Genomic DNA, 13,619 nt, shown 5'->3' with positions numbered 1-13,619 from the left:
TCATTGTAAGTAAAAAATATTATTTATACAATACTATGGGGTCTATATTTGAGATGCAAAAACAGGCTTAGATATTGGCTTATATCTCCCACTAGATGACATATTTACCACCAAGCTGCAAACAGGGTCTCTGCAACACAAGCCACTTAAAAAGACTTCTTGTATATTTCATTGCCTAATAAAAAGCCTGATGAGAAACTTTTATTGTCATACATTTTCATATTTTTGAGCTCTGGCAAACACATTCCTGACAGCAAGGTAATCAATATGAATAAGGAAAGGCATTTTAAAGGAACTTTTAATCTTCAGAATTGAGGTTTCCATCAAAGTCTCCTTGATTTGCACACCCTCCCAAAGCATTTTTTCCCAATTATCTTTTGTGTTCTTTCTGGCCGCTGCTGATGAGTAATTTTACAACACAGAATGCTATTAAAACATGCACTCATGACCCCATTATGATACAAAGCAAATAATGCACATGGGGAATGCAAGCACATAACTGCTAATCTTGCTTTTTAAATGTGTCTGAACTTGACCTACTGGAATGCTCATTATAGAATGCTTGACCGCTTGGCAAAACACAGGAGGCAAGACACCATCTCAGGAAGGCAGATACCCTGAAAATAAATCCCTTGAAGGATTGTAATGCGGCAGGAATTGATTGAGAAAAATGCAGTTCCATGTAGTGAAGTAATCTGCTTAAACCCTACAAACAAGTCACTACTCCTAAAAGCTCTATAAATGAGGGCTCTGTGGCAGCTGATTTGATCAACGAACGACTTTTAGATGAAAGAAAACAATGAGTAACAATGGAACATCAAGAGCATCCATTTAGAGACGCAGACAGCATAACATCTTTTGTTGTTGTCCTTGTTGTTTAGTTGCTAAGTCGTGTCCCACTCTTTGCGACCCCGCGGACTGTAGCCCACCAGGCTCCTCTGTCCACGGGATTTTCCAGGCAAGAGTACTGAAGCGGGTGGCCATTTCCTTCTCCAGGACATCTTCCTGACCCAAGGATTGAACTCTTGTCTCCTGCACGGACAGGTGGATTCTTTAACACTGAGCCATCAGAAAGTCCTTTACTCTGAAGCAAATAATTTTTATCCTGATGCAAAGAAGGTTTTCCAATTTTGCATGCCTTAAAACCTAAAGGTGACCATAAGCATGTATACTGAAGCATTTTCACTCATTCTGTCCACTCTAAGATGACAGGTTCACAGCCAGCACAGAAACACGAGGGAATAAATCTTAGAGAAAATTCTGGTCTGCATTTTTCTGATGGGGAACTCACACAGCTAGTTTTCAAATGGTACTGGAACACAGGTGTCTACAACAAAGCAAACCACTCATACTCCACCTATGTAAATGTCAAACATACCTGTGAGCTATTATCCTATTATTCTTTATTTCGTGTAATGCGTAAATTTCAAAAAAACAGAGATGATGACATATTGGGGAAAATAAATCAAAATTCTTTAAGCAGAACTTTCTGTATGGGTGTAAATATTTACAGTATAGTCAATGTTTAGGCAAACAGAAATTGTCAATAATGAAGTATGAAAACTCATCATTAGAATTCATAATGAACACATTATATTTTATTAATTTTTCTGGAGAAATATGCAAAGTTTCGACATCTTAAAATTATATAAATATTTCAGTGCTTTAATGAGAATAATTATGAGCTTGGAGAATAACGCCACAACACAAAGAAATCAAAAATAAAATCCAAACCCCAAACCCAGCATAGTAAGTTTAGAGACTAGAATTCCATAATTCCCAATTATACATCCTGCTGAACTGAAAGTTACAAGAGCCGTGAGAAGCTTGGAATTATACTACATTCAAAATCTTTCAAAGGAACATTTCTTAAATATCGCTCGTTTAATAACTTCACAAGTAATACTAGTGTGATCATTTGGTCTTTCATAGGATGAAAAAACACTAACGTACTCAAAATCCTGGGAAAAAAATCTTGATTATTACTGCCAAAGGCATGAAATTCGTTTATAATGAAAGGAATTTTAGGAATATTTACCCAAACTTTATTTGTTTACCAAAACAATGAAGGTTTTCTACAATGTACCATAATTCTACAACAATAAACTTACATATATAAATAAGTGTATTTTTTCCCAATTCTTTAAGTATTGAATCTGACATAGTGCTTCTTCTCCAGCACTGTATAAAATCACACTTCCATTTAGCTCAACAAGAATCAAGGGCCTAGAATTCTGAGCATCTCACATTGTGATAAGTGAACTATGTTTTCTCCAATTATTAATGAAAGTTGGAAAGTATCATTACACATTATTGTAGAATGTGATTTCATATAGGAAAATTTTCCTTAAATCCATCATAAAAATATTCTCTCACATACATATGCATATATATAATTTAAATACAAATATCTACAAAGCTTTGATGAAAATATATAATATGGTGTCTTTGTTAAGAGTAAGAAAAAAGATAATTTTATTTCCATCCACAAAAAAATAGCTACAATCCAGGTGCTATGTATAATTATTCCTACGAAGCTTTTTAAGAATTATTTCTAGTTCTAAGATTAGGCCTTGTTTTAATTCACTAGGATGTCTCAAAAGCACCTGATTTTTCTCTATCACCCTTAAATAAGCAGGTAACTTGAATGACCCTCCAATAATTCCTAGTTCAACTCTCATGGATAAATACAGCTATCTCCAGCCACATTGTGCCTGATCTAAAATACTCAAGAGGAATTCAGAAGGCAGTTATACAAGACAAAAAGGCGGCTTTGTTTATAGAAATCTCAGGAGAGAGAGATAGTGGTGCCGATTTGCTTGTGGGTACTTCTCTACTTGCCCAGAAAATATAAATTCTTTTAGTTAACAATGGCTGTAACTCAGAAAAGCCCGTGTTTTTACACAGAGAAGTGTTTTGACTGTACTATCAGAACACCTATTAAGGAAGATTTGCCCGGAATGTATCCTTCTTCACCACCCTCTCCTCCTCTCCTCCGCATGCTTGCCACAGTGCGGCCTTGTGAGTTTAGCAGAGGTGGATACTATTTCTATTTTTATGCATGTGGTCCAATACTTTTCAGGGCTAAAGGCTACAAGTCTTTTGATTTCTAACCCAGGATCCTGTTCACTCTACAGACTGGAGGTGGCTGAATAAAGTGATCAAATTAGCACACTCTCAGGGAAGAACAGAACTGCTGCCAAATATTCCCACTTTTTAAAGTGATGTTTACTTTTCCCAACTCTGAACTTAAATTTTAATGAAAAGGACAAGACCATAAAGACACTTTTCTCCTAATGCCATCTGGTGAGCAAATATTGGCCACCTTTACATAAGAATATAACTGTACCTAGTGGGTACCCGGGTATGTGATTCACGATGCCAAGCTGACTTAAGAGCTGGTATTTTCTTGAACTGGATAGTCTCGGGGGGTTTGCAGCTTAAACTGCGCAGCACATCTAATCACTTGAGCCTGGTGTTCAACCCAGGTCAGGTTCCAGCGTGTGTGTCATAAGGTATTTTGCATACCTTAAGGCTCAGCTTCCCAGGTGGTGGTAAAGAACCCACCTGGCAATGCAGGAGACTTAAGAAACACGGGTTAGGTCCCAGAGGCAGGAAGATCCCCCAGAAGAGGGCACGGCAATCCACTTTAGTATTCTTGACGGGCGAATCTTCATGGACAGTGGGCTACTGTCCATGGGGTCGCAAAGAGTCAGACATGACTGAAGCAACTTAGCACACAAGGCTCAGCTGGAGAGCTGAGTATATATATATAGCAGCCAATCCATTGGCTAAAGAGAAAGTGGTTAAATATTCCAAGGTATCCGCTCCAGCTGAGCCATATATATATATATACATACATACACATATATATGGGCTTCCTGGTGGCTCAGATGGTAAAGACCACCGGCAGTGCCAGACATCTGGGTTTGATCCTTGGGTTGGGGAGATCCCTTGGAGAAGGGCATGGCACCCACTTCAGTGTTCCTGCCTGGAGAATCCCCATGGACAGAGGAGCCTGGTGGGCTACAGTCCATGGGATCGCAAAGAGTAGGACATGACTGAGAGAACTGTGCTTACATATATATATATAAATATATACTGTGCTGTATATATACAGTAGGCAAGCTTGCCTCCCTTATTATGCCTTGGGGATATTTCTCACCACTAAAATGAATTTTATAGTTATCTTAATATGATAACTATCTTTAGATGAACGTGCTGATGTAGGTGAACAGATACACTATTGATACAGCAGAATGTCTTTCTCAGCATCTGCCTTTTTAGGAAGATTTCACTCTCTGGCTAGAAGGATAAGTGCTGAGAAATATGACCTTGCAGTGACAGAATGTCAATGTGCAGCGTCGGCAGCTGAAGCAGTGCATGGCAGCCTCCCTTTATTGCCACATATACTCAAGTATTTATGTGGTGCTGGTCCTCATCGAAATATCAGTGTTGTCTCCAGGTCAACCGGCAGCTCATCAAAGCTCTAATTCTTATAGAAGCCAAATAGAATTCTGATCAAAAGCAAAGCTTTTACAAAAATTCAAGTAACAATGAAAATGAGAGGATTCCTAAAGATGAACCAAAGACAACATTCTTTACATTTTTCCAAACCAGACTAATAGCTAGCTTTGCCACACATTTGAGCATTTATGCTATGGGGGGAAAAAAAAAAGGCATTAACATGTCCTGATCTGTTAAACAGTTTTTCTTTCTTTGATTCCCTTTTTCTCCCTTCCAGGTTTGCTCCTATGAGGCATTTCCTGCCCTTACCAATTCTTAAATTACAGTATTAAGACTCTGCATTAAGACTACTGGGTATTTGCACCAGTGTAAAATACAATAAAAATCTATTTTTAGATTCTATAAACAAGAACATCAAACTTTTGTATAGGAGAAAATAAAAATTCTCTGTATTAGCTTCAGAAACATTATTGGTGTCTGTTCTAAAACAATGCTGCTTAACTCTGCTAATTTTAAATGATTCACATGACCTTTTCTCTCTTTTCCCTTATTGGACATTTCTTTGCCAAGTATTGAAAGTCTGCTTTTTTCCTTTGGAAAACCTCATCTAGCTAGCTTTTGCAACTCTGTCCTTTGAGAATACTACAGAATGAAATAAAGAAGTTGGGGTAATGGAGGGGAGATTTAGACAGAAGGAAAAAGAGTTCTCATTGTTCTGTGGTAGTAGAACTAAATGTCCATCTCATTATGCTTGATTTCATTTATTTCCTGTCTCAGGAGTTTACAGAAAGCTGACTCTCTTCTCCTGAACAAGAAGTGTGTTATGGTCATGCGAACAGAGAACCAAAGTCATTTGTTTTAATATCAACATTTCCCTGGGTGGTTAGAAGGCTGTTGAAGTTATGACTTCGGTCTATGACTCTAAATTTAAAATTGCAATATTAGCATTTCCTAGAAACTATACTGCTACGTATTTTTCCATTATAAACTCCTGGAAAACAAAATCCCTTTACCACCACTGACACATTTTAGAACTGTTATCTGGAAATAGGTTCTAATCAGCAAAACATATAAGACTAAGTAAGAAATTAGAAAAGACATAGGGGGAAAGACTGATTTTCTGTACCTGAATGTGGAATTAACACTCATACATTATTTTCCACCTAGCACTAAACAGAGTTTACGGGGAGGTTCAAGCCAACAGATGTGACTCATTAGATGTATTTGTCACATGAAGCGGGAAAGCCCCTTTCAGTAGCTGCTGCTGCTGCTGCTGCTAAGTCACTTCAGTCATGTCCGACTCTGTGCAACCCCATAGACGGCAGCCCACCAGGCTCCCACGTCCCCGGGGTTCTCCAGGCAAGAACACTGGAGTGGGTTGCCATTTCCTTCTCCAATGCATGAAAGTGAAAAGTGAAAGTGAAGTCACTCAGTCGCGCCCGACTCTTAGTGACCTCATGGACTGCAGCCTACCAGGCTCCTCCGTCCATGGGATTTTCCAGGCAAGAGTACTGGAGTGGGGTGCCACTGCCTTCTCCGTTTTCAGTAGCAGTGATGACTAAAGTTTAGTCTGTGACAAACTCAATGAATGACTCGAAGCAAGTTTTCATCTCCCTTTGGGCCTCAGAGTCTTCAACTGCACGATCAGAGTAGTTCCAGCTTCAGCACTTTGTTGCTGTTCAGTTGCTCAGTCGTGTCTGACTTTTTGTGACCCCATGAACTGCAGCACGCCAGGCTTCCCTGTCCTTCACTCTCTCCCAGCGTTTGCTCAAACTCATGTCCATTGAGTCAGTGATGCCATCCAACCACCTCATCACTTTATGTTTCTATAATATATTAAAGTTTCCTGGATAATGCAAGAAAAGGGATCTGCTTATTGGAGAAGCACTTTAAAATGTGTCTCATGGGGTGTTTAGAAAAATCACTGTTCCACTGAGTTTACCATCCTTAAAGAAAAGAAACACAATTTTTTACTTAAAATTTTTCTTATTAATATAATAAATATTCTTTATCATCAACTTGATCTATTGATGACAATCCTGGCCCATTTGCTTCCAGCAAGCTTCTTTAATGATGGCTTATAATTTAAATCCATTACCTGCTGTTAATGCTTCAAACACACTCTGATTTGGGGGGTTATGAGTAACACGAATACATTGACTAAATCAATTCAGCCTATGCTTTGTTTACATTGCTCTGTTTCTTTGTTTTAAGTGTTTATACTATCACAATGCCTGAATGGTGTTTTAAAGTCACTAAATTAAAAAACAAAACAAAACAAAACTATCAATCATCTAAACTTTAACTTGAATTAAGAAAACAAATAAAGACAAAATGAAAAAACACCCCAAAAGACAAAAACAGCAAGCTCTAAATATATGTGAGTGGGGTCTGCGTGTATGTGTATGAATCTGAGTTTAGTATTATAAAATAATTGATATGTAAAAATCATAGCATTCCCTTACACAAAACAGGAGATCCAAAAAAGATTAAAAACGGAATGGAAAATTCCAATGGATTCTTGGTCTGGGGGAATATAAAGAGAATTTCCTTTCCTTTGTCTACATAGCTCATTTCTTAGAACAATCCTGTAAAAAAATTGATAGTTTCCCCTAAAAAAATCAGAGAACTGAAAGGTATAGGTTAAAAAAAAACACCAAATATAAAAATGATTCTTCTGTTTGTGTGTGTGTTTGCTCAATAGCTCAGTCATGTCCTACTTTTTGCTACCCTGGGGACTGTAGCCGGCCAGGCTCCTCTTTCACAGCCTTCTCCAGCTGAGAATACTGGACTGGGTTGCTATGATCTCCTCCAGTGGATCTTCCTGACCCAGGGATCAAAGTTGTGTCTTCTGTGTCTCCTGTATTCCCTACATTGCAGGTGGATTCTAACCCACTGAACCCCCTGGGAAACCCTTATTTTGTTCAGAGGTTCTCAAAAAGGAGTCCCTGCTTTTGGAGATTGTGGGCCCGCCAAAATTAAATGTAATATTTTGTAGGTGTGTCATAATATTCACTTTAATCAAGTTCTCAAAAATATACATTACTAAAAAGACTAATAACTACAGGTCTGGTCCAAATGAGAAATCTTCATCCCAGAGTGAAGAGCAATTTTCCGTAGTCACACCACTAGCCAGGGACATTAACAACCCCAGAACTGAAATGCCTAAGGTTACACTGCTGCACACTCAACTTTGTGCCCTCTCCTGAAAAAATTCTGCCTGCTTTATCTTTTGCAAACCTAATGGAAGCTTACAGAGATTTCAAGGATACCATTTCAATTTTAACATTTATTGTCATTAAAATTACTTTTTAAAGATCAGTCTGATAAGAATTAGCCCCAGAGAAAGAATTCCTCAAAACAAAACAAAGCTCTCATACACACAGGATGAAGTCCTAGTTTCATTCCTACTTACAGAAGCAAAAATTACCTATGTCTAACACTCAGTGTTTGAACATCCACTGGAGTTTAAATAGAATAGGCAAAGAGTTTCATCTAGTATTGCAGACCTACTTGGAAAGATCACTTTTCTTCTGCCAGTTTTACTGAAATGAGATTTATTAACATAATCACATAAATAAATTATAATTAGTCAAGAATATTGCATATAAGCCTGTACTAACTCATTTCTTTTTACCAGTTTTCTCCTGTTATGTGTTTTTATGAAAATTATTTTTATTTTAGAAAGTGTTGCCAAGATGTACTGGTTATTAAATATGCCTTCAGAGCTAAATCTGCAGGAACATTGCACATTTCCCATATCTTTTTCTGACTCACTTTCCTTCCACAGAGAACAAGAAAGAGTTCCAAGGAGAGGAAGAAATAGCTGTAATATGTTTATGGGCATTTAATGCTAGATGGTTTAGCATGCTTGATTGCTATTGGTGAGTCAGAGCAAAAGGATGACAGTAGAATCCATCATGTTATGTTATATCATGCAAAATTTTAACAAAGGCAACACAAGCTATGTTGCTGATTTCAGCAATGTGCTATATTTGATAGCAAGTCTACAAAAGAAAACCACTAAATTGTAAAAATGCCTTAATTCTTAAGGCAGTGAAATATATTTTCTGAGCTGAGAATATAATGGGCAGGGAGCATAAGCTGATAGGATCACACAGCACAGTCCCTACAGTGACTTTAAACTCAGTAATTCTTTATCAAGACCCAGAATGCCAGACAGTGAATCACTAATATTCTTGATTCAGAACTTAAATTTTCATAACTAATTATTTCCTCTTGTATAAAGAGTAAAATACAGGTTTCCTATTCAAGGAAGTGACCACACTTTGTCTCCATTATAAACCAATGTGTGAAAAAAAGAGAAAGAATTTATATCTCAGTGACCACTGGAAGACAAAATACCCACAATACTCTTAGTCTTCAAAATGCAGACTGAGAAACTAAAACCTAAAGATAAACTACACTGAGGAAAAAAGGAAATAATAATGGAAATCAAAATGCTGAAAAAGGAAAATAAAATTATCTGTCTGTATGTCCCTTTATAATTTACATTAATGACATTTCCTCATTAAAATGCAATAGTAATAGATTAAATAAATTGGGAATGGAAAGAAGTGATTAAATCATCGTGTCTAACACATGCCAAGGGAAGGCAGATTTCCCTAGACAAAGGAACGAAGATGAAAGAAAAATATTAAAAAAAAATCAATACATATTATATCAGCATCTGCAAAAGGTTCAATGAGCATAAAGCTTACAGATATCAAGTAGAGGTATTAGCATCAGTAGTGAGCAAGCGGCACAAAGTACCCGTATCAACTCAGAATTCTGTGCTGTATTTTCAGACACCTAGTATATTGGCCTGGAGCTTTGCTAAATCAATGCTTCTCTGTTTATACTCATGTAGAAAATGTAATCTGAGTTTCAATGCATTTTTAATTTTGTTCAATCTTGCATTTGTTCAACCAAAAACAATTTAGAAGAGAACCAAGGCTATCAGCCTCACAATGAGCAAGTGCAACTCCTCACTAGGGAGTTCTTGAATCTGCCATAAAAATCAACAGTGTGCACCTAATAGTTTTCTTTTAATCTGAGCAGTGAAAAGTGAATAATCACATCAGATATCCTTCAGGGCCTCTTTGGTTTCCAGATTAAATGTGTAATGTGACCTGTCATCCTGCCACATTCTCTCTGCATTTCCATTTAAAATAATCATAAATAAGAAAACCTTGCTACTGTTTGGCACGACACAGCTGTTTGATTCAGCTGCATTTCAAAGCCTTAGAAATTGCACTCATTCCTTCTTTAGAGTCCTTGTTCATCTCAGAGGTTTTCAACTGAAAGATTCTTTATTGTACTCAAATCTTGTCCCATAGGAATTGTTTCGATTACTCAGCTTATGAAGAATCTTAGAAATCGAATTGGGTCCACAGCAAAAAACCCCAACTGTTTTCCTGGAAAGATAAAGAGAGAAAATGGAAGATCAGATGGAAAATTAGGCAGAACATGACAAGAAGTATGTTTCTAGTGTGTTTAAAGTGTTAATAAAGTTAATTTCTTAATGTATACATCTTTGTATACAAATAATTTTCCAACCACTGTATTACCAAATGTAAGAGAGGATATTTTATTTACCTCATGCTTTTTATGCTAGAAATCAAGAGAATTCAAAAAATATAACACCTATTTGTTAGTTAGCAGAGAGACTGAGCAGTCTGCATGTCACTGATGAGAGCAGAAATCAAGTCGGGAGCAGCAGCTGATAGACGCCAACTGCCTCATGTGACATTATGAACAGATTCCCATCCACCCTGGACCATATCAGTTCTTCTCATACTTGATGCTTTACAGACAATTTTTTTCTCTAAAGATCTCATGGATTTTCACCAGACGTGGTGAATAAGACAAAAGACAAGGAAGCTACTACCAATTTGGAAGAATAATTTTAAGTGACTCATTTATGTCCACATTAAAACACTAAGAATATTAATCTGGATATGTTTTCTTTTATTTATGTTGCACAATAATTGTAACAAATGCCAAGCAGGTTTTATTATTCACCAACATTTTAGTAGACAAATTATACATATTCCTAACAAATAGAATAAATCCATTCTATGAAATGACTACTATTTCACATTGATTTCCTTCAAAGTTTGTTGGTTTGTATTGAATTCTTCCTAGGATATCAAAATGATTAACAATTCTAATCACAGTTTGGATAAATACAGTATGTATTCATTATCTGAGAATAATTGTTGCTGAACAGAAAGATAATCCATTTAAATGGGTACCTACATTTATAATAAATACTGAAAATATAAGTTTATTGAAAACTTTTAACCTTGAAAAATGAAACAAAGAACCACAAAATAAATTTCTATTTGCACCCATGATGGAGTAATAGGGACTAGATTTACCCTCTTGCATTTAAAAAATAGGACAAAACAAAGAATATATAAAACAATTATGTCCAGATACTGGCCAACAGGCAGCACAGAACTGTTCATCCCTAGGAAAAATGAAAAAAATAAGGTGAGCACAAAAATTGTCTCTACTTGTTGCCTGAAGGCGATTTAAAAGATGAAGCACAAGAGGGGTGGAAGGGGGGAAGCTCAAGAGGGCGAGGATATATACGTAATTGTTACTGATTCGCATTGATGAACAGCGGATATCACCACAACACTGTAAAGCAATTATCCTCCAATTAAAAAGAAAATTTAAAAATAATGTAACAAATGATTAAAAGAAGCAGCAGAATCTTATAAGAGGGGAACTCACGCAGAGACTGGTGGTCTTACTGAGTTAAAGAGAAAGGAATGGAGTTCATGAAGACTTAAGTAGCTATACGGAAAGTGAGGCGGTATCAAAAGAAAGCAGCTCTGGAGATCTGCAGTGAAGTATCTTCAAGTCTGTGGCTGAGTGCTAATCTCCTTGTGAAGCTGAGTAAAGAACTACTAGGAAGAAGCCGGCCAAAAAATACTGAGTTTATATAAGGTTATCAACAATTCATATTACCACAAGCTAAAATGGAAATACCTACGTATATAGTATATTGGCAATGGATAGGAGACTTTAAAAGGAATTACCTTATTTGCAAAGTGTAGGCAGGATTTGCTAAAATTAGCCTTAGGCTGGGCTTCCCTGGTGGCTCAGAGGGTAAACCGTCTGCCTGCAGGAGACCCAGGTTTGATCCCTGGGTCGGGAAGATCCTCTGGAGAAGGAAATGGCAACCCACTGTAGTGTTCTTGCCTGGAGAATCCCATGGACGGAGCAGCCTCGCAGGCTAGAGTCCATGGGGTCGCAAAGAGTCGGACATGACTGCGCGACTTCACTTGCTCACCTGACTTTCAGCCTTAGACTGCAGGGTGCCCTGGACACACACTGTGTGCAAGTGCGCTCAGTTGCATCCAACTCTGCAACACAGTGGACTGTAGTCCATGGTGCTCCCCTGTCCAGTGGACTTACCAGGCAAGAGCACTGGAGTGGGTTGCCATTTCCTCCTCCAGGGGATCTTCCTGACATTACCAACGTAGTTTAAAAGCAAGCTCTGGAAAGATCAAACTAAACCCAAGTAACAAACTGTATGCCAGAAACAAGTGCAACAGTATTGAAAAGAATAAATAAATTTTGGAATCAGACATCTAAAAGTACAAAACTGTGGTTGTCGTTGAGTCACGCAGTTGTGCCCTGTTCTTTGTGACCCCGTTAAGTGCAGTATACCAGGCTTCCCTGTCCTTCATTATCTCACAGTTTGTTCAAACTCATGTCCATTGAGTCAGTGATGACATTGAACCATCTCATCCACTGTTGCCTCCTTTTCCCCTTTGCCTCAATCTTTCCTAGCATAAGGGTCTTTTCCAGTGAGCTGGCTCTTTGCATCATGTGGCCAAAGATTTGGAGCTTCAACTTCAGCAATAGTCCTTCCAATGACGATTCAGGGTTGGTTTCCTTTAGGACTGAATGGTTTGATCTCCTTGCTAGTCAAGGGACTCTCAAGAGTGTTCTTCAGCACCACAGTTTGAGCATAAATTCTTCAGTGCTCAGCTTTTTTTTTTTTTTTTAAATTGTTCAGATCTCATATCCATACATGACTACTGGAAAAAAACATAGCTTTGACTGTACAGACCTTTGTAGGCAAAGTAATGTCTCTGCTTTTTAATACACCGTTTAGGTTTGCTATTGCTTTTCTTCTAAGGAGCAAGTGTCTTTTAATTTCTTGGCTGCAGTCACCATCTGTGGTGATTCTGGAGCCCAAGAAAATAAAATCTGTCATTGTCTAGTTTTTCCCCACCTATTTGCCATAAAGTGATGGGACTGGAGGCCATGATCTTCATTTTTTGAATGCTGAGTTTTAAGCCGGCTCTTTCACTCTCTTTCACACTCATCAAGAGGCTGTTTAGCTCCTCTTTGCTGTCTGTCATTAGAGTGATATCATCTGCATATCTGAGGTTGTTGATATTTCTCCCTGCAATCCTGATTCCAGTGCATGAGTCATTCCGCCCAAATCAAAAAATTGCCAGGAATGTATATAGCAAGAAATTATGAATTGTAACTAAAAGTGTTAGGGGTTGAATCTTGCCCCCTCCCCCAAATTCACAGGTTGAAACTCTAACCCTTACTACCCCAGAATGTGGCTATATTGGGACATAGGGCCTTTAAAGACATAATTAAGCTAGAATGATGTTATTAGGGTGAACCTTATTGCAATCTGAGTAGGGTCCTTATGAGAGAAGGTATTAAAGATACACTAGAGATGCACATACACAGATAAAAGAAGGACCACGTGAAGAGACAGCAAGAGGGTGGTCTTCTGCAATGCAAGGAGGGTCTCAGAGAAAATCAACCTTTGTTTTTGTTGTTCAGTTGCTTAGTCATGTCTGACTCTTTGGGATTCCATGTACTGCAGCACACCAGGCCTCCCTGTCCCTCACCATCTCCTGGAGCCTGCCGAAACTCACATCTGTTGAGTCAATGATGCCATCCAATCATCGCATCCTCTGTCGTCCCCTTCTCCTTCTGCCTTCAATCTTTCCCAGTATCAGGGTCTTTTCCAATGAGTCAGCTCTTCGCATTGGGAGGCCAAAGTACTGAAGCTTTAGCTTCAGCATCAGTCCTTCCAATGAATATTCAGGACTGATTTCCTTTACGATGGACTGGTTTGATCTCCTTGCAGTCCAAGGGACTCT

The 13,619-nt window shown here is 38.0% G+C and overlaps 1 protein-coding gene across 3 annotated transcripts in view; it reads right to left on the bottom strand.

Annotated features, from left to right (window-relative positions):
- Positions 1–1,570: 1,570 nt before the first annotated feature.
- Positions 1,571–13,619, bottom strand: part of NOX4 (NADPH oxidase 4) — a 185,104-nt gene continuing 173,055 nt past the window's right edge. For all 3 annotated transcript variants that reach the window (XM_060404224.1, XM_012101598.4, XM_027959403.3), the window contains one exon: positions 1,571–9,884. In XM_060404224.1, the coding sequence (XP_060260207.1) occupies positions 9,764–9,884 (121 nt within the window). In that variant the 3' untranslated portion in view covers positions 1,571–9,763. The remainder of the gene's footprint in view (positions 9,885–13,619) is intronic.

Source organism: Ovis aries, chromosome 21, assembly GCF_016772045.2.
Source record: "Ovis aries strain OAR_USU_Benz2616 breed Rambouillet chromosome 21, ARS-UI_Ramb_v3.0, whole genome shotgun sequence".
Taxonomy (NCBI): domain Eukaryota; kingdom Metazoa; phylum Chordata; class Mammalia; order Artiodactyla; family Bovidae; genus Ovis; species Ovis aries.
This window is presented reverse-complemented; position numbering and strand designations above follow the sequence as displayed.